General features: G+C 49.5%; 1 protein-coding gene across 3 annotated transcripts; it reads right to left on the bottom strand.

Moving 5' to 3' along the window:
• Positions 1-243: 243 nt before the first annotated feature.
• On the bottom strand, positions 244-27411 carry LOC119938495 (non-compact myelin associated protein). 3 transcript variants are annotated; one of them, XM_038758337.1, is made up of 4 exons: positions 27376-27411; positions 1640-1735; positions 851-935; positions 244-398 (listed from the first exon to the last, which is right to left on the bottom strand). In XM_038758337.1, the coding sequence occupies exons 2-4, from the start codon at positions 1722-1724 to the stop codon at positions 257-259; spliced, it is 312 nt and encodes a 103-aa protein (XP_038614265.1). In that variant the 5' UTR covers positions 1725-1735; positions 27376-27411; the 3' UTR covers positions 244-256. The 3 variants fall into 3 exon arrangements, with proteins under 3 accessions (XP_038614265.1, XP_038614266.1, XP_038614267.1); XM_038758338.1 differs by lacking the exon at positions 27376-27411 and adding an exon at positions 27066-27096; XM_038758339.1 differs by lacking the exon at positions 27376-27411 and adding an exon at positions 10274-10303.
• Positions 27412-27756: the final 345 nt, after the last annotated feature.

Raw genomic sequence — 27756 nt, 5'->3', positions numbered from 1 at the left:
CCGCCCATCCTGCTGACCATCTCCGGCACTGGGTGGAGCCAGGCCGAGCCGTCCCCGGGAGGAGAGTCGCCACCGGCTGATCCCAGGGAGGCCTGGGCCACACCGGGAGCCGGCGGCCCCTCTCCGGGCCCGGCCACGGAGCCAGAAGTGGGGAGGGGGAGGTTCTGCCATCTACCCTGTTCGCTCCGGAACCCGCCCCAAATGAGTTCCGAGCTCCACGGGCCGGACCCCCGGACCCCCCGGACCCCCCCGCCCATCACCGGTTCTCCATGTGGATGTCCACGGGGACGAAAGTGAGTGCGGTGGGCTGGCCGGCAGAGCCGCTGCCGGGCCCCAGAGCCGGCGGGCAGGCGGCCTTGCCGCTCTTGGGTTCCAGCTCCCGCTTGGTCCTCATTTTCCTGGAAAGAAACACCCACATGACGCTTGAGTTGGCCCCTAAATAATAATAATAATTGTGGTATTTGTTAAATGCTTACTATTTGCCAGGCACTGTACTAATCAATCAATCAATCGTATTTATTGAGCGCTTACTATGTGCAGAGCACTGTACTAAGCGCTGGGCAGAAAGAAATGTAGGAACCCCAGGCAGGGGGAGGACTTTTTCACCATCCATTGCGGTGGGGGTGTGTGAGGGAAGGGCTTCATGAGAGCCAGGTGCCCGCAGGTGACTGGGAATTCCAATCCCAGCCTCGGCACTTCATTCGTTCATTCATTCATTCATTTAATCATATTTATTGAGCGCTCTTCACCAAAGCCCACCTCCCCCATCGGGGTGAAACCAAACGCTGAATTTCAACTGGTTATTATTGCCCGTCCCGGAGAAGGAGCCACGCCGGCCTCAACGCCTTACCTGTTGTGCATTTTTAGGAGGACCAGCACCACGGTGAATACGACAATGACGAAGATCACAATGGCTGCTACTATCGCTCCGGAACCTGGAGAAGAGGGGTGGGCGAAACAGGTCAGCGCCTCCAGTAGAGTGGAAGTTCCTCGTGGGCAGGGAATGGGTTTTGTGCCTCCGGTGCGCTTTCCAGAGCGCTTAGTATAGTGCGTAACCCTCGGTGGGTGGTACAGAGAAGCAGCGTGGCTCAGTGGAAAGGGCACGGGCTTTGGAGTCAGAGGTCATGGGTTCAAATCCCGGCTCCGCCAATTGTCAGCTGTGTGACTTTGGGCAGGTCACTTGACTTCTCTAGGCCTCAGTTCCCTCATCTGTAAAATGGGGATTAAGACTGTGGGCCCCCCATGGGACAATCTGATCACCTTGTAACCTCCCCAGCGTTGCACAGAGTAAGCGCTTAACGAATGACATCATCATTATTATTATTATTATTACTGAGGCTACTATCATCATCATCATCATCAATCGTATTTATTGAGCGCTTACTACGTGCAGAGCACTGTACTAAGCGCTTGGGAAGTACAAATTGGCAACGTATAGAGACAGTCCCTACCCGACAGTGGGCTCACAGTCTAAAAGGGGGAGACAGAGAACAAAGCCAAACATACTAACAAAATAAAATAAATAGATATGTACAAATAAAATAAATAAATAAATAAATAGAGTAATAAATATGCACAAACATATATACATGTAAACATATACTACCGCGACCGCTGCAGAAAAACCAACCGTCCTTACTCTTATAGAGGAGCTCCGCAGTTGTCTTTGTACTCGCGTTCGACGGGAGGAAGGTGGTGTCACCCAGGGGTGCTACCGTGGTCATCTTGGCTGCAGCTAGAGAGGAGGAAAAGCAAAAAACAAAGGTGAAAAATCTTGATCATTATCACCTTGGATCCTCCCTACCCATTTTCCTTCTGTAGTTGACTTTGGAGAACCACCTGTAATCCTGGACCCCGCTAGACTGGGAGCCCCATGTGGGCCACGGACTGTTTCCAACCTGATTAGCTTGTATCTACCCTCAGCGCTTGCCACAGTGCCTGGCACATAGTAAGCACTTCAGAAATATCATTAAAAGCAAAAAAAATCACAGAGTAACTCCCACTCCATCTTTGGAACATCAGTCAAAGGGGTTTATTGAGTGGTTATGGTGTGCAGCGCTTGGGAGAGTGCCATCTGACAGAGTTGGGAGACACGCTTCTGTCCAGAAGGAGCTGAATCAGTCGATGGTATTTAGTGAATGCTTACTATTCATTCAATCGTATTTATTGAGCGCTTACTGTGTGCAGAGCACTGTACTAAACGCTTGGGAGGGGACAATACAACATAATTAGCAGGCACATTCGCGGCCCATAAGGAGCTTACGGTCTAGAGGCGGAGAGGGAGAGGTGGATATTAATATAAATAAATTACAGATATGGACATTAGAGAAGCAGCGTGGCTCAGTGGAAAGAGCCCGGGCTTTGGAGTCAGAGGTCATGGGTTCAAATCCCGGCTCGGCCAACTGTCAGCTGTGTGACTTTGGGCAAGTCACTTCACTTCTCTGGGCCTCAGTTACCTCGTCTGTAAAATGGGGATTGATTGTGAGCCCCCCGTGGGACAACCTGATCACCTTGTAACCTCCCCAGCGCTTAGAACAGTGCTTTGCACATAGTAAGCGCTTAATAAATGCCATAATTATTATTATAAGTGCTGTGGGGCTGAGGGAGGGTGTGAACCAAACGGGCAAATCCAAGTGCAAAGGGGATACAGCAGAGTGGCTCAGTGGAAAGAGCCCGGGTTTTGGAGTCAGAGGTCATGGGTTCAAATCATGACTCTGCCAATTGCCAGCTGTGTGACTTTGGGCAAGTCACTTCACTTCTCTGGGCCTCAGCGACCTCATCTGTAAAATGGGGATGAAGACTGTAAGCCCCATGTGGGACAACCTGATCACCTTGTAGCCTTCCCAGCGCTTAGAACAGTGCTTTGCACATAGTAAGCGCTTAATAAATGCCATCGTTATCATGAGAAGCAGTGTGGCTCAATGGAAAGAGCCTGGGCTTGGGAGTCAGAGGTCATGGGTTCCCCTTTTAGACTGTGAGCCCACTGTTGGGTAGGGACTGTCTCTATATGTTGCCAACTTTTACTTCCCAAGCGCTTAGTACAGTGCTCTGCACACAGTAAGCGCTCAATAAATATGATTAGCGCTTAGTACAGTGCTCCGCACACAGTAAGCGCTCAATAAATACGACTGATTGATCGATTGATGGGTTCAAATCCCGGCTCCGCCACATGTCTGCTGTGTGACCTTGGGCAAGCCACGTGACTTCTCTGAGCCTCAGTGACCTCATCTGTAAAATGGGGACTGTGAGCCCCATGTGGGACAACCTGATCACCTTGTATCCCCCCCCAGCGCTTAGAGCAGTGCTTTGCACATAGTAAGCGCTTAACAAATGCCATCGTTATTATTATTATTATACAGAAGGGAGAGGAAGAAGCGCAGAGGAGGGCTTAGTTGGGGAAGGCCTCTCAGAGGAGTTGTGCTTTTAGAAAAAGGCTTTTAATAACATCCAAACGAACGCCCATCCGTGACAAGGTCTCCCTGTCCTGCTACCGGGAATGTCGTCTGACGGCGCAACTTCCCGGAATAGGAGGCCTTGTCTAGAGGCACAGGTGCGGGCCGAGCCTGCTGACCGTCGCTTTGGCCGGACAACAGAGAGTCGCCTCCTGGCATTAACTGACCGGCTCCGGGAGGGAGACTGTAAGCCCACTGCTGGGTAGGGACCGTCTCTATATGTGACCAACTTGTCCTTCCCAAGCGCTTAGTACAGTGCTCTGCACACAGTAAGCACTCAGTAAATACGATTGATGATGATTGATGATGGGATGGGGGCGGTTGGATTTCTATCTCTATCTCTAAGACTGTAAGTTTATTGTAGGCAGGGAATGTGTCAACCACTGCTGCTGTATTGTACTCTCCCCAGGACTTAGGACAGTGCTCTGCAGCAATCAATCAATCAATCAATCAATCGTATTTATTGAGCGCTTACTATGTGCAGAGCACTGTACTAAGCGCTTGGGAAGTACAAATTGGCATCACATAGAGACAGTCCCTACCCAACAGTGGGCTCACAGTCTAAAAGGGGGAGACAGAGAACAGAACCAAACATACCAACAAAACAAAACAAGTAGGATAGAAATGTACAAGTAAAATAAATAAATAAATAAATAAATAAATAGAGTCATAAATATGTACAACCATATATACATATATACAGGTGCTGTGGGAAAGGGAAGGAGGCAAGACGGGGGGATGGAGAGGGGGACGAGGGGGAGAGGAAAGAAGGGGCTCAGTCTGGGAAGGCCTCCTGGAGGAGGTGAGCTCTCAGCAGGGCCTTGAAGGGAGGAAGAGAGCTGGCTTGGCGGATGGGCAGAGGGAGGGCATTCCAGGCCCGGGGGATGACGTGGGCCGGGGGTCGATGGCGGGACAGGCGAGAGCGAGGTACAGTGAGGAGATTAGTGGTGGAGGAGCGGAGGGTGCGGGCTGGGCAGTAGAAGGAGAGAAGGGAGGTGAGGTAGGAGGGGGCGAGGGGATGGATGGACAGCCTTGAAGCCCAGGGTGAGGAGTTTCTGCCTGATGCGCAGATTGATCGGTAGCCATTGGAGGTTTTTGAGGAGGGGAGTAATATGTCCAGAGCGTTTCTGGACAAAGATAATCCGGGCAGCAGCATGAAGTATGGATTGAAGTGGAGAGAGACACGAGGATGGGAGATCAGAGAGAAGGCTAGTGCAGTAGTCCAGATGGGATAGCACTGTATTAATAGTGGATAGAGCCCGGGCCTGGGAGTAAGAAGGACCTGGGTTCCAATCCTGACTCCACCACCTGTCTGCTGTGTGACCTTGGGCAAGTCACTTCGTTTCTCTGGGCCTCGGTTACCTCATCTGTAAAATGGGGATTAAGATTGTGAGCCTCATGGGGGGACAGGGACTGTATCCAATAAATACGACTGAGGAGGAGGAGGGAGAGCATCCAAATCAACCCAGCGGCAGGAATCGGGGGGGAGGAGAGGCGCGTTTTCTGCTGAGAACCTGGATTTTGTTGTTTTATTTTTTGAGGGGGAGAAATCATCACCATCAATCGTATTTGTTGAGCGCTTACTATGTGCAGAGCACTGGACTAAGTGCTTGGGAAGTACAAATTGGCAACATCTAGAGACAGTCCCTACCCAACAGTGGGCTCACAGTCTAAAAGGGGGAAACAGAGAACAAAACCAAACGTACTAACAAAATAAAATAAATAGAATAGATATGTACAAGTAAAATAAATAAATAAATAGAGTAATAATAAATAAATAGAGTAATAATAGAGTAATAAATAAGTCCATATCTGTCATTTACTGATTTATATTAACGTCTGTCTCCCCTCTAGACTGTTAACCTCATTGTGGGCAGGGAATGTGTCTGCTTTATTGTTGTACTGTCCTCTCCCGGGCGCTCAGTACAGTCCTCTGCACACAATAAGCGCTCAATTGAATGAATGAACTTTGCTAAGGCAGTTCGAAGCAGAGCGTCACAACCTTACAGCGCTCAATAAATGCGACTGAGTGAACTCGGGAGGCCTTCCCAGACTGAGCCCCTTCCTTCCTCTGCCCCTCTCCATCCCCCCCATCTTACCTCCTTCCCCTCCCCACAGCACCTGTATATATGTATATATGTTTGCACAGATTTATTACTGTATTTATTTTACTTGTACTTATCTATTCTATTTATTTTATTTTGTTAGTATGTTTGGTTTTGTTCTCTGTCTCCCCCTTTTAGACTGTGAGCCCACTGTTGGGTAGGGACTGTCTCTAGATGTTCCCAACTTGTACTTCCCAAGCGCTTAGTACAGTGCTCTGCACACAGTAAGCGCTCAATAAATACGATTGATGATGATGATAACGTGGATTTTGTTGTTGTTTTTTTTTTGAGGGGGAGAAATGGGAGGCCTTCCCAGACTGAGCCCCTTCCTTCCTGTCCCCCTCGTCCCCCTCTCCATCCCCCCATCTTACCTCCTTCCCTTCCCCACAGCACCTGTATATATGTATCTATGTTTGTACATATTTATTACTCTATTTATTTTACTTGTACATATCTATTCTATTTATTTTATTTTGTTAGTATGTTCGGTTTTGTTCTCCGTCTCCCCCTTTTAGACTGTGAGCCCACTCTTGGGTAGGGACTGTCTCTAGATGTTCCCAACTTGTACTTCCTAAGCGCTTAGTCCAGTGCTCTGCACACAGTAAGCGCTCAATAAATACGATTGATGATGATGACGAGAACATGGATTTTGTTGGTTTTTTTTTGAGGGGGAGAAATGGGAGGCCTTCCCAGACTGAGCCCCTTCCTTCCTCTCCCCCTCATCCCCCTCTCCATCCCCCCCATCTTACCTCCTTCCCTTCCCCACAGCACCTGTATATATGTTTGTACATATTTATTACTCTATTTTACTTATACGTATCTATTCTATTTATTTTATTTTGTTAGTATGTTTGGTTTTGTTCTCTGTCTCCCCCTTTTAGACTGTGAGCCCACTGTTGGGTAGGGACTGTCTCTAGATGTTCCCAACTTGTACTTCCCAAGCGCTTAGTCCAGTGCTCTGCACACAGTAAGCGCTCAATAAATACGATTGATGATGATTGATGATGGGATGGGGGCGGTTGGATTTCTATCTCTCTTTATCTCTAAGACTGTAAGTTTATTGTAGGCAGGGAATGTATCAACCACTGCTGTTTGTATTGTACTCTCCGCAGGACTTAGGACAGTGCTCTGCAACACTGTATTAATAGTGGATAGAGCCCGGGCCTGGGAGTAAGAAGGACCTGGGTTCCAATCCTGACTCCACCACCTGTCTGCTCTGTGACCTTGGGCAAGTCACTTCGTTTCTCTGCGCTTCGGTTACCTCATCTGTAAAATGTGGATTAAGATTGTGAGCTTCATGGGGGGACAGGGACTGTATCCAACCTGATTCAGTTATATCTACCCCAGCACTTAGTACAGTGCCTGGCGCATAGTAAGTGCTTAACATAGCCATTAAAAAAACAAAAAAGCACCGTACTAAACACCGGAATAGAAACAAGGTAACCGTGTTTTGTTTTGTTGTCTGTCTCCCTTTTCTAGACTGTGAGCCCGTTGTTGGGTAGGGACCGTCTCTAGATGTTGCCGACTTGTACTTCCCAAGCGCTTAGTACACAGTAAATGCTCAATAAATGCGACAATAAATGAATGAATGAAGTCATCCACAGGCCCTGTCTCACAGTTGAAGTTGGAGGGAGAACAGGGATTTTTTCCCCATTTTACAGATGAGGAAACGGAGGCTAAGAGGAAGTGACATGACTTGCCCCAGGTCACCAGGCAGACAAGTGGCTGGGTTGATACCAAGGTTCAGTGAAATGCATTGCATTCAGTTGCCGGCTCCACCGATTGCCAGCTGTGTGACTTTGGGCAAGTCACTTAACTTCTCTGGGTAGGGACTGTCTCTATATGTTGCCAACTTGTAATAATAATAATAATAATAATGGTGGCATTTGTTAAGCGCTTACTATGTGCAAAGCACTGTTCCAAGCGCTGGGGGGATCCAAGTTGATCAGGTTGTCCCACGTGGGGCTCACAGTCTTAATCCCCATTTTCCAGATGAGGGAACTGAGGCTCAGAGAAGTCAAGTGACTTGCCCCAGGTCACACAGCTGACGCGTGGTGCAGCCGGGATTCGAACCCATGACCTTTGACTTCAAAGCCCGGGCCCTTTCCATTGAGCCAGGCTGCTTCTCTACTTCCCAAGCGCTTAGTCCAGTGCTCTGCACACAGTAAGCGCTCAATAAATCATCAATCGTATTTATTGAGCGCTTACTCTGTGCAGAGCACTGTACTAAGCGCTTAGCACTGTACTAAGCGCTTAGTACAGTGCTTAGTACAGTACAATAAATACGATTGATTGATTGATTGATTGATTACCTCATCTGTAAAATGGGGATGAAGACTGTGAGCCCCCCGGGGGACAACCTGATCACCTTGTAACCTCCCTGGGGCTTAGAACGGTGCTTTGCACATAGTAAGCGCTTAATAAATGCCATCATTATTATTATTATTATTAATGTAAAGAGCCCTGGCCTCTGAGTCAGAGGACCTGGGTTGAAACTCCTCACCCTGGGCTTCAAGGCTGTCCATCCATCCCCTGGCCCCCTCCTACCTCACCTCCCTTCTGTCCTTCTCCAGCCCAGCCCGCACCCTCCACTCCTCCGCCACTGATCTCCTTACCGTACCTTGTTCTCGCCTGTCCCGCCGTCGACCCCTGGCCCACGTCCTCCCCCGGGCCTGGAATGCCCCCAATCCCTCTGCCCATCCGCCAAGCTCGCTCTCTTCCTCCCTTCAAGGCCCTACTGAGCGCTCACCTCCTCCAGGAGGCCTTCCCAGACTGAGCCCCTTCCTTCCTCTCCCCCTCGTCCCCCTCTTCATCCCCACCATCTTACCTCCTTCCCTTCCCCACAGCTCCTGTATATATATATATATATATGTTTGTACATATTTATTACTCTATTTTACTTGTACATATCTATTCTATTTATTTTATTTTGTTAGTATGTTTGGTTTTGTTCTCTGTCTCCCCCTTTTAGACTGTGAGCCCACTGTTGGGTAGGGACTGTCTCTGTATGTTGCCAATTTGTACTTCCCAAGCGCTTAGTACAGTGCTCTGCACATAGTAAGCGCTCAATAAATATGATTGATTGATTGATTCTAATCCAGATCCTCCACTTCATCATCATCAATCGTATTTAGTGAGCGCTTACCGTGTGCAGAGCACTGTACTGAGCGGTTGGGAAGTGCAAGTTGGCAACATAGAGAGACGGTCCCTACCCACCAGTGGGCTCACAGTCTAAAAGTGCTGTCCGCGCCTGTCATTCCCTTTCCCGCTGGGAGACTGAGGCTCAGGGCCTCCCGGCAGCCGCCCGATCCCGTCACCCCCGGCCGCCAGCCTCGCTGCCCTGCCGGGCCCGGGGTTCGCCGGGAGGCCAGAGTTTCTGGAAACGGACAAGGCTGTTCACGAGGCGGCGGCAGACGCGGGGGGCCGAGGGCCAGGGCGGGAGTCCGGCCAGGAGAAATAACTCTGGACGTACAGTGAGGCGTCTGTTTGGAGGACTAACAGTTTCATTTAAACATTAAAAAACACAAATGAAAAACCTCTCTTCATTCTCCTTTTTCGTTTTTCCCCCTCACATTCAGGCCCGAGGGACCAGCCCAAAATGCCCCAGCTGAACCAGGAGATTGGGCCAGTCCACGACGGGGCCCAGAAACCAGACTGAGGTAATAATAATAATAATAATTTTGGGATTTGTTAAGCGCTTCATCATCATCGATCGTATTTATTGAGCGCTTACTATGTGCAGAGCACTGTACTAAGCGCTTGGGAAGTACAAATTGGCAACATATAGAGACAGTCCCTACCCAACAGTGGGCTCACAGTCTAAAAGGGGGAGACAGAGAACAAAACCAAACGTACTAACAAAATAAAATAAATAGGATCGATATGTTCCAGTAAAATAAATAGAGTAATAAATATGTACAAACATATATACATCTATACAGGTGCTGTGGAGAAGGGAAGGAGGTAAGATGGGGGGGATGGAGAGGGGGACGAGGGGGAGAGGAAGGAAAGGGCTCAGTCTGGGAAGGCCTCCTGGAGGAGGTGAGCTCTCAGCAGGGCCTTGAAGGGAGGAATCAATCAATCAATCAATCAATCGTATTTATTGAGCGCTTACTATGTGCAGAGCACTGTACTAAGCGCTTGGGAAGTACAAATTGGCATCACATAGAGACAGTCCCTACCCAACAGTGGGCTCACAGTCTAAAAGGGGGAGACAGAGAACAGAACCAAACATACCAACAAAATAAAATAAGTAGGATAGAAATGTACAGGTAAAATAAATAAATAAATAAATAAATAGAGTAATAAATATGTACAACCATATAAGTAGGATAGAAATGTACAGGTAAAATAAATAAATAAATAAATAAATAGAGTAATAAATATGTACAACCATATATACATATATACAGGTGCTGTGGGGAAGGGAAGGAGGTAAGACGGGGGGATGGAGAGGGGGACGAAGGGAGAGGAACGAAGGGGCTCAGTCTGGGAAGGCCTCCTGGAGGAGGTGAGCTCTCAGCAGGGCCTTGAAGGGAGGAAGAGAGCTAGCTTGGCGGATGGGCAGAGGGAGGGCATTCCAGGCCCGGGGGAGGACGTGGGCCGGGGGTCGATGGCGGGACAGGCGAGAACGAGGTACGGTGAGGAGATTAGCGGCGGAGGAGCGGAGGGTGCGGGCTGGGCTGGAGAAGGAAGTGTAAGTGTAGAAGCACTTACTATGTGCAAAGCGCTGGGGAGGAGACAAGGTGATCAGGTTGTCCCTTGTGGGGCTCACAGTCTTAATCCCCATTTTCCAGATGAGGTCACTGAGGCACAGAGAAGTTCAGTTCATTCAATTCAATCGTATTTGTTGAGCGCTTACGGTGTGCAGAGCGCTGTACTAAGCGCTTGAGAAGTCCAAGTCGGCGACATCTAGAGACGGTCCCTACCCAACAGCGGGCTCACAGTCTCGAAGGGGGAGACAAACAAAAAAACGTAGACAGCTCACAGTTTCAATCCCCATTTTACAGATTTAGGCCCAGAGGTGTGAAGTGACTCGTCCAAAGTCACGCAGCTGACAAGTGGCGGAGCCGGGTTTTGAACCCGTGACCTCTGCCTCCCACGCCTGTGCTCTTTCCACCGAGCCACACTGCTTCTCTAATATTTATGGCGTTTGTTAAGCACTTACTATGCGCCAAGCACTGTTCTAAGCGCTGATGCATCAGCCTCTTTGCTGCTCTCCCTATCTCCTGTCTCTCTCCTCTCGAGGCCATACTTCCACTCTTGCTGCCTGGATCATTCTTCTAAAAATCTGTTCAGTTCACATCTCCCTCAAGACACTTCCCAAGCGCTCAGTACAGTGCTCTGCACACAGTAAGTGCTCAATAAATATGATTGAATGAATGAATATGTCTGTACAGATTTATCACTCTATTTTACTTGTACATATTTACTATTCTATTTATTTTACTTTGTTAATATGTTTGGTTTTGTTGTCTGTCTCCCCCCTTCTAGACTGTGAGCCCGCTGTTGGGTAGGGACCGTCTCTAGATGTTGCCAACTTGGACTTCCCAAGCGCTTAGTACAGTGCTCTGCACACAGTAAGCGCTCAATAAATACGATTGAATGAATGAATATGTCTGTACAGATTTATCACTCTATTTTACTTGTACATATTTACTAGTCTATTTATTTTACTTTGTTAATATGTTTTGTTTTGTTGTCTGTCTCCCCCCTTCTAGCCTGTGAGCCCGCTGTTGGGTAGGGACCGTCTCTACATGTTGCCGACTTGTACCTCCCCAGCGCTTAGTACAGTGCTCCGCACACAGTAAGCGCTCAATAAATACGACTGACTGACTCCAGTGGTTGCCCACCCATCTCCACAGCAAACAGAAATTCTTTAAAGCACTCCATAAGCTTGCCCCCTCCTATCTTACCCAGCCCACACACTTCACTCTTGTAATGCCAACCTACTCACTGTACCCCCATCTTGACTTTCTCGCCACTGACCCCTGACCCATGTCCTCCTTCTGGCCTGGAAGTCCCTCCCCCGTCATAGCTGATAGACGGCTTCTCTCCCCATCTTTGAAGCCTTATAATAATAATAATAATGATGGGATTTGTTAAGCGCTTACTACGTGCAAAGCACTGTTCAAAGCGCTGGGGAGGGTACAAGGTGATCAGGTCGTCCCACGTGGGGCTCACTGTCTTCACCCCCATAATAATAATAATAATAATGATAGCATTTATTAAGTGCTTACTATGTGCAAAGCACTGTTCTAAGCGCTGGGGAGATTACAAGGCAATCAGGTTGTCCCACAGGGGGCTCACAGTCTTAATCCCCATATTACAGATGAGGGAACTGAGGTGCAGAGAAGTGACTTGCCCAAAGTCACACAGCTGACATGTGGCGGAGGTGGGATTAGAACCCATGCCCTCTGAGGCCCAAGCCCGGGCTCTTTCCACTGAGCCACGCTGCTTCCCTATTAAAACCCTTCCTTATTAAAGCTGTGTCTCTTGGATGAGACATTAAGCCCTCTTGCCTTTTTTTTTTATGGTATTTTTTAAGCGCTTACTATGTGCAAAGCACTGTTCTAAGCGCTGGGGAGATTACAAGGCGATCAGGTTGTCCCACGGGGGGCTCACTGTCTTCACCCCCGTATTACAGATGAGGTAACTGAGGCGCAGAGAAGTGACTTGCCCAGAGTCACACAGCTGACATGTGGCGGAGGCGGGATTAGAACCCATGACCTCTGAGGCCCAAGCCCGGGCTCTTTCCACTGAGCCACGCTGCTTCCCTATTAAATCCCTTCCTTATTAAAGCCGTGTCTCTTGGATGAGACATTAAGCCCTCTTGCCCTTTTTTTTTTAATGGTATTTTTTAAGCGCTTACTATGTGCAAAGCACTGTTCTAAGCACTGGGGAGGGTACAAGGTGATCAGGTAGTCCCACGGGGGGCTCACTGTCTTCACCCCCGTATTACAGATGAGGTAACTGAGGCGCAGAGAAGTGACTTGCCCAAAGTCACACAGCTGACATGTGGCGGAGGCGGGATTAGAACCCATGACCTCTGAGGCCCAAGCCCAGGCTCTTTCCACTGAGCCACGCTGCTTCCCTATTAAAACCCCTCCTTATTAAAGCCGTGTCTCTTGGATGAGACATCAAAACCTCTTGCCTTGCCTTCTCCCGCCAGCCCACGTGCCCAGCCCACAGCCCCTTTCAAAAACAACATGGATAGAGTATTCATTCAATCGTATTTATTGAGCGCTTACCGTGGGCAGAGCACTGTACTAAGCGCTTGGGAAGTCCAAGTTGGCAACATAGAGAGACAGTCCCTACCCAACAGCGGGCTCACAGTCTAGAAGGGGGAGACAGACGAAACAAAACATATTAACAAAATAAAATAAATAGAAATATGCACAAATAAAATAAAGAGTAATAAATATGTACAGAGAGAGAGAGAGGTGCTGTGGGGAGGAGAAGGAGGTAAGGTGGGGGGATTCATTCATTCATTCAATCATATTTATTGAGCGCTTACTGTGTGCAGAGCACTGTACTAAGCGCTTGGGAAGTCCATGTTGGCAACATATAGAGATGGTCCCTACCCAACAGCAGGCTCACAGTCTAGAAGGGGGAGACGGATGAAACAAAACATATTAACAAAATAAAATAAATAGAAATATGTACAAGTAAAATAAAGAGTAATAAATATGTACAAACATATATATAGAGAGAGAGGTGCTGTGGGGAGGGGAAGGAGGTAAGGCAGGGGGATTCATTCATTCATTCAGTCGTATTTATGGAGTGCTTACTGTGTGCAGAGCACTGTACTAAGCGCTTGGGAAGTCCATGTTGGCAACATATAGAGACGGTCCCTACCCAACAGCAGGCTCACAGTCTAGAAGGGGGAGACGGACAAAACAAAACATATTAACAAAATAAAATAAATAGGAATATGTACAACTAAAATAAAGAGTAATAAATATGTACAAACATATATAGAGAGAGAGAGGTGCTGTGGGGAGGGGAGGGAGGTAAGGTGGGGGGATTCATTCATCGGCTAAGGAGTCATAAGGACCTGGGTTCTAATCCTGACTCTGCCACTTCAGTCATTCATTCATTCGATTGTGTTTATCAAGCGCTTACTGTGTGCACAGCACTGTGCTAAGAGCTTGGAAAGTACAATTCAGCAATAAAGAGAGACAATCCTTGCCCATACCAGGTTTACGGTGTAGAAGAGGGGAGACAGACATCAAAACAACATCAGGGGGCAGAGAAGCAGTGTAGCTCAGTGGAAAGAGCCCGGGCTTTGGACTCAGAGGTCATGGGTTCAAATCCTGGCTCCACCACATGTCTGCTGTGTGACCTTGGGCAAGTCACTTAACTTCTCGGAGCCTCAGTTACCTCATCTGTAAAATGGGGATTAAGACTGTGAGCCCCATGTGGGACAACCTGATCACTTTGTATCCCCCCAAGCGCTTAGAACAGTGCTTTGCACATAGTAAGCGCTTAACAAATGCCAACATTATTATTATTATTATTGAAACAAGTAAACGGGCATCAATATCCTGTCTACTTGTGTGGTATTGACACCTGACGACTTGTTTTGTTTCGTTGTCTGTCTCCCCCTTCTAGACTGTGAGCCCGTTGTTGGGTAGGGACCATCACTTCATGTTGCCAATTTGTACTTCCCAAACGCTTGGTACAGTGCTTTTAAATTTTTTTTATTGAGCGCTTCTTTATGGAGAAGTTAAGTGACTTGCCCAAGGTCACACAACAGACATGTGGAGAAGCAGCGTGGCTCAGTGGAAAGAGCCCGTGCTTTGGAGACAGAGGTCATGGGTTCAAATTCCGGCTCCACCACTTATCAGCTGTGTGACTTTGGGCAAGTCACTTCACTTCTCTGGGCTTCGGTTCCCTCATCTGTAAAATGGGAATGAAGACTGTGAGCCCACCGTGGGACAACCTGATCACCTTGTTAACCTCCCCAGCGCTTAGAACGGTGCTTTGCACATAGTAAGCGTTTAATAATGCTATCATTATTATTATGTGGTGGAGCTGGGAGCGCCCACCCCCACGACTGTGAGCCCGCTGTTGGGTAGGGACCGTCGCAATATGTTGCCAACTTGGACTTCCCAAGCGCTTAGTCCAGTGCTCTGCACACAGTAAGTGCTCAATAAATACGATTGAATGAATGAATGAATCCCCCCGCCTTACCTCCTTCCCCTCCCCACAGCACCTCTCTCTCTCTATATATATGTTTGTACATATTTATTACTCTTTATTTTACTTGTACGTATTTCTATTTATTTTATTTTGTTAATATGTTTTGTTTCGTCTGTCTCCCCCTTCTAGACTGTGAGCCCGCTGTTGGGTAGGGACCGTCTCTAGATGTTGCCAACTTGGACTTCCCAAGCGCTTAGTCCAGTGCTCTGCCCACAGTAAGCACTCAATAAATACGATTGATTGATTGATGTTGCCAACTTGGACTTCCCAAGCGCATAGTACAGTGCCATGCCCACAGAAGCAGCGTGGCTCAGTGGAAATCAATCAATCAATCGTATTTATTGAGCGCTTACTGTGTGCAGAGCACTGAACTAAGAGCCCGGGTTTTAGAGTCAGAGGTCATGGATTCAGGTCCTGGCTCTGCCAATTGTCAGCTGTGCGCCTTTGGGCAAGTCACTTCACTTCTCTGTGCCTCAGTTACCTCATCTGTAAAATGGGGATTAAGAGTGTGAGCCCCCAGGGGACAACCTGATCACCTTGTAACCTCCCCAGAGCTTAGAACAGTGCTTGGCACATAGTAAGCGCTTAATAAATGCCATAAAAAAGTAAGCACTCCATAAATACGATTGAATAAATGAAGGAATGACTCCAAAGCTATATGCTCTTTCCACTGAGCCATGCTGCTTCTCTTCACCCCAACGTTTAGAACAGTGCCTGGCACATAGTCTGCTCTAAACAAGTCCCACCATTTAAAAAAAACCCAAATTGTGCCAATGAAGGCGTCGTGCCCAGAAGTTGAGGCCCATAAATCTGTGGGCCTCAGTGGGCCTCGCCTCACAAAGCGGCTCTGTGTGGACTGCCCGCGTGGTCGGTAGTGCGCACGCGCGGAGGCCGGGCGGGAGGGCGGTAGTGCGCACGCGCGGAGGCCGGGCGAGAGGTCGGTAGTGCGCACGCGCAGAGGCCAGGCGGGAGGTCGGTAGTGCGCACGCGCGGGGGCCGGGCGGGAGGATGCTAGTGCGCACGCGCGGAGGCCAGGACAGGCCCACGGCCCTGTCAGCTCAATCAATCAATCGTGTTTATTGAAAGCATTTGGGCAAAAGAGCTCCACAAATTGACAGTATTGTAGTAATAAATGTACACATTTATTACTCTATTCATTTATTTATTTATCTTGTGCATATCTATTCTATTTATTTTATTTTGTTAGTATGTTTGGTTTTGTTCTCTGTCTCCCCCTTCTAGACTGTGAGCCCACTGTTGGGTAGGGACTGTCTCTATATGTTCCCAACTTGTACTTCCCAAGAGCTTAGTACAGTGCTCTGCACACAGTAAGCGCTCAATAAATACGACTGATGATGATGATGATGATTAATTAATAGGCGATTAATTGGGCCGGTTGAGCTGTCCCAGTAGCTCCATCTGTTTGGGTAGAAACCACAGTGTGGCTCAGTGGAAAGAGCCAGGGCTTGGGAGCCAGAGGTCGTGGGTTCTAATCCCGGCTCTGCCACATCAATCAATCAATCAATCGTATTTATTGAGCGCTTACTGTGTGCAGAGCACTGGACTAAGCGCTTGGGAAGTACAAGTCGGCAACATAGAGAGACAGTCCCTACCCAACAGTGGGCTCACAGTCTAAAAGGGGGAGACAGAGAACAAAACCAAACATACTAACAAAATAGAATAGATATGTACAAGTAAAATAAATACAGTAATAAATATGTACAAACATATATACATATATACAGGTGCTGTGGGGAAGGGAAGGAGGTAAGATGAGGTTGAGGTATTGCTAAGCCCTTCATTAATTAATAGGCGATTAATTGGGCCGGTTGAGCCGTCCCGGCAGCTCCATCTGTTTGGGTAGAAACCACAGTGTGGCTCAGTGGAAAGAGCCAGGGCTTGGGAGCCAGAGGTCGTGGGTTCTAATCCCAGCTCTGCCACATGTCAGCTGGGGGACTTTGGGCAAGTCACTTCACTTCTTTGGGCCTCAGTTCACTCATCTGGAAAATGGGGATGAAGACTGTGAGCCTCACGTGGGACAACCTGATTACCTTGTACCACCCTCCCTCCCCGGCCCCCCCCCCCCCACCCCGCGCTTAGTACAGTGGGCTCTAGACTGTGAGCCCACTGTTGGGTAGGGATTGTCTCTATGTGTTGCCAACTTGTATTTCCCAAGCGCTTAGTACAGTGCTCTGCACACAGTAAGCGCTCAATAAATACGATTGATTGATTAGAACAGTGCTTGGTACATAGTAATACCATTTTTTTAAAAAGAAGCATAGTGGCTCAGTGGAAGGAGCCCGGGCTTTGGAGTCAGAGGTCATGGGTTTAAATCCCGGCTCCTCAAATTGTCAGCTCTGTGACTTTGGGCAAGTCACTTAACTTCTCTGTGCCTCAGTTACCTCATCTATAAAATGGGGATTAAGACAGACACCCCCGAGGGACAACCTGATCACCTTGTATCTATGCTCCATAAATACGATTGAATGAATGAATGGGGCTCTCGATCCGAGGAGGGAGAACAAGTACTGAACCCCCATTTTACAGATGAAGAAACTGAGGTCCAGGGAAGTGAAATGACTCGCTTAGGTCACACAGCACGCAGGTGGCAGGGAGAAGCAATGAGGATCTGAGTTCTCATCCGGCTGTGATTACAGTTGGAGGATGGGTGATGGTGGGGGGCGGTTCTACAGCCCCATCCTTATAATAATGATGGCATTTATTAAGCGCTTACTATAGCGTTTGCTAATGGGCCTGCACCAAGACAGAGAAATTCAGGCCGTGGGGAGACCTTCACTCTCTTCCTCCCCCCTGAGATGGATGATGTCCTCTCTGTCAGTCAATCGAATTTATTGAGCACTGTGTGCAGAGCACTGAACTAAGCTCTTGGGAGAGCACAGCAGGATAATCAACAGACACGCTCCCTGCCCACAGCCAGCTTAAGGATAATCAACAGACACGTTCCCTGCCCACAACCAGCTTACAGTCTAGAGGGGGGAGACAGATGTGAATAGAAATAAGGAAATTACAGACAGGCACCTTAATGCTGTGGGGCCGGGTAAGGGGATGAATAAAGGGAGCAAGTCAGGGAGATGCAGAAAGGAGCGGGAGAAGAGGAAAGGAGGGATTAGGGAAGGCCTCTTCGTCATCATCATCAATCGTATTTATTGAGCGCTTACTATGTGCAGAGCACTGGACTAAGCGCTTGGGAAGTACAAATTGGCAACATATAGAGACAGTCCCTACCCAACAGTGGGCTCACAGTCTAAAAGGGGGAGACAGAGAACAAAACCAAGCATACTAACAAAATAAAATAAATAGAATAGATATGTACAAGTAAAATAAATAGAGTAATAAATATGTACAAACATCTATACATATATACAGGAGCTGTGGGGAAGGGAAGGAGGTAAGATGCGGGGGATGGAGAGGGGGACGAGGGGGAGAGGAAGGAAGGGGCTCAGTCTGGGAAGGCCTCCTGGAGGAGGTGAGCGCTCAGTAGGGCCTTGAAGGGAGGAAGAGAGCGAGCTTGGCGGATGGGCAGAGGGAGGGCATTCCAGGCCCTCTTGGAGGAGATGGGCCTTCAGTCAGGCTTTGAAGAGGGGGGACAGTCATTGTCGTGCACATTTTTGTCGTATGTGAATGTAGGAATAGCTGATCATCCCAGAAGCCATTAAGATTGTATACATTTAAGAGGGAAGTTCCTGAAGAGGCTTTCCCAGACTGAGCCCCTTCCTTCCTCTCCCCCTCTCCATCCCCCCCATCTTACCTCCTTCCCTTCCCCACAGCACCTCTATATATGTATATACGTTTGTACCTATTTATTACCCTATTTATTTATTTAAATTGTACATATTCTATTTATTTTGTTAATATGTTTGGTTTTGTTCTCTGTCTCCCCCTTCTAGACTGTGAGCCCACTGTTGGGTAGGGACTGTCTCTATATGTTGCCAACTTGGACTTCCCAAACGCTTAGTCCAGTGCTCTGCACACAGTAAGCGCTCAATAAATACGATTGATTGATTGTCTGTCAGAGCTGAGGAGGGAGGGCGGTCCAGGTCAGAGGCGGGACATGGGTGAGAGGCTGGCGACGAGGTAGACGAGATGGAGGTACAATGGGAAGGTTGGCATTAGACGTGTGCGGGCTGGGTTCTAGTAGGAGAGTAGCAAGGTGAGGTAGGAGGGGGCGAAGGGATTGACAGCTTTAAAGCCAAGGGTCCCTAAACTGCGTGGGTAAGAGGCCCCCGGGGGTCTTCCCCACAGTGCTTAGAACAGTGCTTTGCACGTAGTAAGTGCTTAATTAAGCGCTTAGTACAGTGCTCTGCACCCAGTAAGCGCTCAATAAATACGACTGAATGAATGAATGTTGTTCATGGCATTTCTTAAGCGCTTGCTGTGGGCCGGGCACTGTCCTAAGCGCTGTGGGTCAGAGGATCCCCTTTTTTTACGGCACCGGTTAAGCGTTTACTGCGTGCCAGGCATCATCGTCATCATCAATCGTATTTATTGAGCGCTTACTATGTGCAGAGCACTGTACTAAGCGCTTGGGAAGTACAAATTGGCAACATATAGAGACAGTCCCTACCCAACAGTGGGCTCACAGTCTGAAAGGGGGAGACAGAGAACAAAACCAAACATACTAACAAAATAAAATAAATAGAATAGATATGTACAAATAAAATAAATAAATAGAGTAATAAATATGTACAAACATATATACATATATTACAGGTGCTGTGGGGAAGGGAAGGAGGTAAGATGGGGGGATGGAGAGGGGGGATGAGGGGGAGAGGAAGGAAGGGGCTCAGTGTGGGAAGGCCTCCTGGAGGAGGTGAGCTCTCAGCAGGGCCTTGAAGGGAGGAAGAGAGCTAGCTTGGCGGATGGGCAGAGGGAGGGCATTCCAGGCCCGGGGGAGGACGTGGGCCGGGGGTCGATGGCGGGACAGGCGAGAGCGAGGTACGGTGAGGAGGTTAGCGGCGGAGGAGCGGAGGTTGCGGGCTGGGCTGGAGAAGGAGAGAAGGGAGGTGAGGTAGGAGGGGGCGAGGGGATGGATGGACAGCCTTGAAGCCCAGGCACCGTGCTAAGCGCTGGGACAGACAGCAGCTAGTGGACTCCGGACCCTCCTCCTGCCCTTCTCCATTCCTCTGAGCGCCCCTGCCACGTGATCCCTCCCGCCCCACCCTCTTGAGCCATAGGGTCCTGGCCCCCGGCCTGACCACTGGCCAGAGACTCCCTGCTCAGGTAGCCCTCCCCTGGCCTGCTCCTCCCCGGGGGTAAGGTCCAGGGAGGAGCCCATTCCGGTCCAGGCCAGTCCAGTTTAGTGCCCAGGCGGCCCTGGCTGCGTCAACGAAACCCGCCCGTGTTGGGCGCGGGGTGGGAGAGGAGGTGAGAAGGGGCGGAGGTTGGCCGCTTCCCAGCTGGATTCTGGGCGGCTGATCATCATCATCATCATCAATCGTATTTACTGTGGGCAGAGCACCGTACTAAGCGCTTGGGAAGTACAAATTGGCAACATATAGAGACGGTCCCTACCCAACAGTGGGCTCACAGTCTAAATCCCCATTTTACAGATGGGGTAACTGAGGTATGGAGAAGTAAAGTGACTTGCCCAAGGTCACACAGCAGACAAGTGGCAGAGTTGTGATTAGAACCCAAGTCCTTCGGACTCCGAGGCCCATGTTTTATCCACTGTGCCGTGCTGATTATAGGAGAATGGGGTGAACAGACTGGACGGCCCTTCTGAAGAAGATTGTGGAGACTCCCAAAACTGGATAGACTCTCATGGGCATGGAGCTATAGCCGCTAATGCTGTTGTATTGTACTCTCTCACGTGCTTAGTGAGGTGCTCCGCACAAAGTACACGCTCAATAAATACCACTGATTGATGGGATGGGCAAGGGGCAGGTCCTACCTGAAAGCAAGAGGACAGATCGGCTGGGAGCTAGGTCACTTGGGAATTTTTACAAAGACTGGGAGAAAAATCCTGATGAAAGCCATCTGGTTTGAATATCAAGAGGCACTGTCCCTCACTCTCATGGCTGATCTCCCAGAGGGTCTCCCGGCCCTTTTGCCAAACTCTTGGATCAGGCATCTCCGCCTCCAGATGACCCATACATATATGGGTATATATGTATATATGTTTGTACATATTTATTACTCTATTTATTTATTTTACTTGGACATACCTATTCTATTTATTTTATTTTGTTAGTATGTTTGGTTTTGTTCTCTGTCTCCCCCTTTTAGACTGTGAGCCCACTGTTGGGTAGGGACTGTCTCTAGATGTTGCCAATTTGGACTTCCCAAGCGCTTAGTACAGTGCTCTGCACATAATAAGCGCTCAATAAATACGATTGATGATGATGATGATGATGATGATGACCCCCGGGATCCCAGAGAAGCAGCTTGGCTCAGTGGCAAAGAGCCCGGCCTTTGGAGTCAGAGGTCGTGAGTTCAAATCCCGGCTCCGCCCATTGTCAGCTGTGTGACTTCGGGCAAGTCACTTCTCTGGGCCTCAGTTAACTCATCTGTAAAATGGGAATTAAGACTGTGGGCCCCCCCGCCCCCATGGGACAACTTGATCACCTTGTAACCACCCCAGCGCTTAGAACAGTGCTAGTGCACATAGTAAGTGCTTAATTAAGTGCTTAGTACAGTGCTCTGCAGTCAATCAATCAATCATATTTATTGAGCGCTTACTGTGTGCAGAGCACTGTACTAAGTGCTTGGGAAGTCCAAGTTGGCAACATATAGAGACAGTCCCTACCCAACAGTGGGCTCACAGTCTAAAAGGGGGAGACAGAGAACAAAACCAAACATACTAACAAAACAAAATAAAATCAATCAATCAATTAATCAATTATTGAGCGCTTACTGTGTGCAGAGCACTGTACTAAGCACTTGGGAAGTCCAAGTTGGCAACGTATAGGGCACACAGTAAGCGCTCAATAAATACGACTGAATGAATGAATGTTGTTCATGGCATTTCTTAAGCGCTTACTGTGTGCCGGGCACTGTCCTAAACGCTGTGGGTCAGAGGATCCCCTTTTTTTACGGCGCCGGTTAAGCGTTTACTGCGTGCCAGGCACCGTGCTAAGCGCTGCGACAGACACCAGCTAGCCAGGTTGGCCCCAGTCCACGTCCCACACGGGGCTCCCGGTCTGAATCCCCGTTTTGCAGATGAGGGAACCGAGGCCCAGGGAAGCGACGCGACTTGGCTGAGGTCCCCCAGTGGATTTATTGATGGTATTTGTACACATTTATTTTGTTAATATGTTTTGTTTTGTTCTCCGTCTCTCCCTTCTAGACTGCGAGCCCCCTGTTGGGTAGGGACCGTCTCTAGATGTTGCCAACTTGGACTTCCCAAGCGCTCTGCACACAGTAAGCGCTCAATAACTACGATTGAACGAATGAATGAGTGAAAGCGATGGGGCCGGGATTAGAATCCAGGGCCTTTTGACTCCAAGGCGCCGGACTCCGTCCACTAAGCAACGCTGCTTCTCAGGTCGGCCCCTGCCCGCTGCCACGCACCCCCGGACCCCCTCAGCTCAGCAGGTGGCACAGATCTTTTAGACTGTGAGCCCACTGTCGGGTAGGGACCGTCTCTAGATGTTGCCAACTTGTCCTTCCCAAGCGCTTAGTCCAGTGCTCTGCACACAGTAAGCGCTCAATAAATACGATTGATGATGATGGCACCCAGAGAGCCCGAGGAGCCGAGTCAAGGAGGCCTCCCCCAACATTGCCACTCGACTGAGGGGCGGGGGTGGGCGTCCATGGGTGTGTGCGCGGGCCTGCGTGTACACGCACGTGCGTCCACGTCCAGCGGTCTGAGGGAGAACAGGCCTCTCTGTCTCCGGCCCTGGCAGACACCCCCGCTCCGTCCTGAAGCAAAACAGCAGCCCCCTCCCCAGAGAGTCATTTCCAACCACAGGAGCGGCTCCTGTTAGCCGCTGCTCCGGCTCCCGGCGAGGCGGGGCGGGCCGGGGCCGGGCACCGGGGGCCCCGTTTTCACCTTCCCGCACGTTTGGGGACCCGGGGCGGTTTCCGTGTCGGTCGGCCTCCCCGTCCCCGCTCTCAGATCCGCAGCTCCCAGCTGGATTTCCTTTGGGAGGAAGCAAGAATGCCCCCAATCCCTCTGCCCATCCGCCAAGCTCGCTCTCTTCCTCCCTTCAAGGCCCTGCTGAGAGCTCACCTCCTCCAGGAGGCCTTCCCACACTGAGCCCTTTCCTTCCTCTCCCCCTCGTCCCCCTCTCCATCCCCCCATCTTACCTCCTTCCCTTCCCCACAGCACCTGTATATATGTTTGTATTTATTTATTTATTTTACCTGTACATATCTATTCTATTTATTTTGTTAGTATGTTTGGTTTTGTTCTCTGTCTCTCCCTTTTAGACTGTGAGCCCACTGTTGGGTAGGGACTGTCTCTATATGTTGCCAACTTGTACTTCCCAAGCGCTTAGTCCAGTGCTCTGCAATCAATCAATCAATCAATCAATCAATCGTATTTATTGAGCGCTTACTATGTGCAGAGCACTGTACTAAGCGCTTGGGAAGTACAAATTGGCAACACATAGAGACAGTCCCTACCCAACAGTGGGCTCACAGTCTAAAAGGGGGAGACAGAGAACAGACCCAAACATACCAACAAAATAAAATAAATAGGATAGAAATGTACAAGTAAAATAAATAAATAAATAAATAAATAAATAAATAGAGTAATAAATATGTACAACCATATATACATCTATACAGGTGCTGTGGGGAAGGGAAGGAGGTAAGATGGGGGGATGGAGAGGGGGACGAGGGGGAGAGGAGGGAAGGGGCTCAGTCTGGAGGGAAGGGGCTCAGTCTATGTTTGTAAGTATATGTTTGTACTTATTTATTTATTTTACCTGTACATATCTATTCTATTTATTTTATTTTGTTAGTATGTTTGGTTTTGTTCTCTGTCTCCCCCTTTTAGACTGTGAGCCCACTGTTGGGTAGGGACCGTCTCTAGATGTTGCCAACTTGGACTTCCCAAGCGCTTAGTCCAGTGCTCTGCACACAGTAATTGCTCAATAAATACGATTGATTGATTGATTGATTGACGCTTCTGGGCTGGGTCGTGGGTCCCCCCAGCGTGGCCGGAGGAGAGGGACGGGAACACCGATGCGGTGGTCCGGCCCAGGGCGGGGAAACACCTGGGGAATTTCCATCCAAGGCCCGATTCCCGGCGACTTACAACGTGAAGGCGTTTACTACAGTAGCCGCCCTTCACACCCAACAGACCAGCGAGAAAAGCAGCGTGGCCCAGCGGATAGAGTCAGGAGGCTCTGGGTTCTTATCTCGGCTCTGCCGCTTGTCATTCATCCATTCAGTCGTATTTGTTGAGCGCTTACTGTGTGGAGAACGCCGCGCTAAGCGCTTGGGAGGGCACAACACAACAATAAACAGACACATTCCTTGCCCACAACAAGCTTACAGTCTAGAGCGGGGGGTGGGGAGACAGACAGGGCCTGGGGGAACCTGGCCCCCCTTGTCCACTGCGTGACCTTGGGCAAGTCACTTCACTTCTCTGGGCCTCAGTTACCTCACCTGTAAAATGGGGATGAAAGCTGAGCCCCATGTAACTGTGAGCCTGTTGTTGGGTAGGGACCGTCTCTATCTGTTGCCAACTCGTACTTCCCAAGCGCTTAGTACAGTGCTCTGCACACAGTAAGCGCTCAATAAATACGATTGAATGAATTTGAGACAGGGACCACATCCAAATCAGTTTGCTTGCATTCGCCCCAGTGCTTAGTACAGTGCCTGACGTAGGGTGAGCACTTAACAAATCCCACAGTTATTATTACTGTTACCAGAGATCCGTTGGCTGTTGAATCATTGTCTGCCCCTTTTCTTTCTCCCCCTCTAGACTGTAAGCTCGCTGTGGGCAGGGAACATAGCTGTACTCTCCCAAATGCTTAGCACAGTGCTCTGCTCCCAGGGAGTGCTCAACAAATCCCGCCGGTTGATCGATTCCACCTCCTTTGAATGCATCCTCCCCTGGCAGGAGGATTCCCCCTTTTAGACTGTGAGCCCACTGTTGGGTAGGGACTGTCTCTATGTGTTGCCAATTTGTACTTCCCAAGCGCTTAGTCCAGTGCTCTGCACATAGTAAGCGCTCAATAAATACGATTGATTGATTGATTGATTGATTCCCCCCCTTCTAGATTGTGAGCCCGTTGTTGGGTAGGGATCGTCTCTGTTGCCGAATTGGACTTCCCAAGCGCTTAGTCCGGTGCTCTGCACACAGTAAGCGCTCAATAAATATGATTAAATAAATGATTGGATGAGGGTGGAGAAGGGGGAAAGGGATAGATCACAAATCCCCTTGACTCCTTGGATCCCCATTCCTCTCACCCTTCCCTCACACATCATCGTCATCAACAGAATTAATTGAGTGCTCATCATGTGCAGAGCACTTTGCTGAGTGCTTGGGAGAGGACAATACAACAAAGTTGGAAGATATATGTTGCCAACTTGTACTTCCCAAGCGCTTAGTCCAGTGCTCTGCACACAGTAAGCGCTCAATAAATACGATTGAATGATTGATTGAATGACTGAATAAGTTCCACCCCCCTCCTTTTTTTAAAGTAGCATTTGTTAAGCGCCAGGTACGGTCCTAAGCGTTGGGGTAGATAAAAGCTTATCAGGTTGGACGCGGTCCCTGGTCCCCATGGGGTTCACAGTCTTAATCCCCATCAAGCGCTTAGTACAGTGCTCTGCCTCCCGCCCCCCAAACCTGTGCTGTACCCACTAGGCCACGGTGCTTCCCTGCCCACAGGGAGATTAGAGTCTGGAGCTCGTGGGTTCGGGGCAGCCCGCCGGGATGGAGGACGGACGGGAGGGAAGGAAGCAAACGTCCTCTTCTAACTGGCCCTTGGGGTCATCGCGGGTGTGTGTGTGTGTGTGTGTGTGTGTGTGTGTGTGTGTGTGTGTGTAGAGGGAGGTGTGTGGAGGGAGGGGTGTGTGTGGTGTGTGTGTGGAGGGAGGTGTGTGTGTATATATAGAAGGTTGGAGGAGGGAGGTGTGTGTGTGTAGAGGGTTGGGATGTGTGTGTGTGTGTGTGTGTAGAGGAAGGTGTGTAGAGGGAGGGGTGTGTGTGTATATATAGAAGGTTGGGGAGGGAGGGGTGTGTGTGTGTGTAGAGGGTTGGAGTGTGTGTGTAGAGGATTGGGAGGTGTGTGTGTGTGTAGAGGATTGGGAGATGTGTGTGTGTGTGTGTAGAGGATTGGGAGATGTGTGTGTGTGTGTGTGTGTGTAGAGGATTGGGAGGTGTGTGTGTGTGTGTGTGTAGAGGATTGGGAGATGTGTGTGTGTAGAGGATTGGGAGGTGTGTGTGTGTGTGTAGAGGATTGGGAGATGTGTGTGTGTGTGTGTAGAGGATTGGGAGGTGTGTGTGTGTAGAGGATTGGGAGATGTGTGTGTGTGTGTGTGTGTAGAGGATTGGGAGATGATGTGTGTGTGTGTGTGTGTAAAGGATTGGGAGATGTGTGTGGGTGTGTAGAGGATTGGGAGATGTGTGTGTGTGTGTGTAGAGGGTTGGGAGATGTGTGTGTGTGTGTGTGTGTAGAGGGTTGGGAGATGTGTGTGTGTGTGTGTGTGTGTGTGTGTGTAGAGGGTTGGGAGGTGTGTATTCATTCATTCAGTCGTACTTATTGAGCGCTTACTGTGTGCAGAGCACTGGACTAAGCGCTTGGGAAGTACAAGCCGGCAACATCCAGAGGCGGTCCCGACCCAACAACGGGCTCACAGGCTAGAAGGGGGATGTGTGTGTGTGTGTGTGTGTGTGTGTGCGTGTGTTGCGGGTTGTGGGGAGGAAAGGGCGGCGGAAAGAAGGTGTTTCGGATGAAAAACTTCATCGGAGCCCCCGGACTCCGGACCCGCCCGTGTGTCCGTGTCCGCCCGTGCCCCGGCGCTATGGCTCGGCCGTCACGGGGCCATGGGTTCGAATCCCGCCTCCGCCCCTTGTCGGCTGGGGGGCCTGGGGCCGGTCATCATCATCATCATCAATCGTATTTACTGAGCGCTTGCTATGTGCAGAGCACTGGACTAAGCGCTTGGGAAGTCCAAATTGGCAACATCTAGAGACGGTCCCTACCCAACAGCGGGCTCACAGTCTAAAAGGGGGAGACGGAGAACCAAACCAAACATACTAACAGAATAAAATAAATAGAATAGATAGGTACAAGCAAAATAAATAAATAAATAAATCAATAGATATAAATAAAGATATGTATATAAATCATCATCATCATCAATCGTATTTATTGACCCTTACCTTCTCTGGGCCTCAGGTGGAAAACGGGGCGGGGGGGGGGGATGAAGGCCGTGAGCCCCCCGGGGGTCAGCCAGAATGACCCCTAGCGATTCCGGCGCTTGGAACGGCGCTTACCGAGCCCCCTGATTCTTTCTGATGATTGCTATGCTTACAGCGCTCCGCCTAAGGCAGGCAAGGCTGGAGAAGCCCCACGGACGGACGGACACACACACACACAGACACAAACACACACAGACAGACAGACACAGATAGACAGACAGACAGACAGACAGACAGACAGACAGACAGTCCGGGCCGGGGGTCCACTCACCTCCGCCCTCCTCCTCCTCCTCCTCCTCTCCGTCCTCCGTGCTGTGCGGTCTCCGTCCCCCCGTCCGTCCGTCCGTCCGCAGGTGACCGCGGCCCCGCCCCTCCCCTCCCCTCCCCCGGGGGGGACGGACCCACTGCCGGACCCACCGACAGGCCTTCCCAAGCGCTTAGCCCAGCGCTCTGCACACAGTAAGCGCTCAAGAAATACGATTGAATGAATGAATCCCCCCAGCTTACCTCCTTCTCCTCCCCACAGCACCTCTCTCTCTCTGTACATATTTATTACTCTTTATTTCACTTGTGCATATTTCTATTTCTTTTATTTTGTTAATATGTTTTGCTTTGTCCGTCTCCCCCTTCTAGACTGTGAGCCCGCTGTTGG

This window comes from Tachyglossus aculeatus, chromosome 16 (assembly GCF_015852505.1).
Source record: "Tachyglossus aculeatus isolate mTacAcu1 chromosome 16, mTacAcu1.pri, whole genome shotgun sequence".
In the NCBI taxonomy this organism is placed as follows: domain Eukaryota; kingdom Metazoa; phylum Chordata; class Mammalia; order Monotremata; family Tachyglossidae; genus Tachyglossus; species Tachyglossus aculeatus.
This window is presented reverse-complemented; position numbering and strand designations above follow the sequence as displayed.

Excerpts from the sequence above, each read along its gene's own strand:
- LOC119938495 (XM_038758337.1), bottom strand. The coding sequence starts at position 1,724 with ATGACCACGGTAGCACCCCTGGGTGACACCACCTTCCTCCCGTCGAAC. Across the intron at positions 936-1,639 it reads TGCGGAGCTCCTCTATAAGA|GTTCCGGAGCGATAGTAGCA; the intron begins GTAAGGACGGTT and ends CCTCTTCTCCAG. Across the intron at positions 399-850 it reads CTCCTAAAAATGCACAACAG|GAAAATGAGGACCAAGCGGG; the intron begins GTAAGGCGTTGA and ends GTTTCTTTCCAG.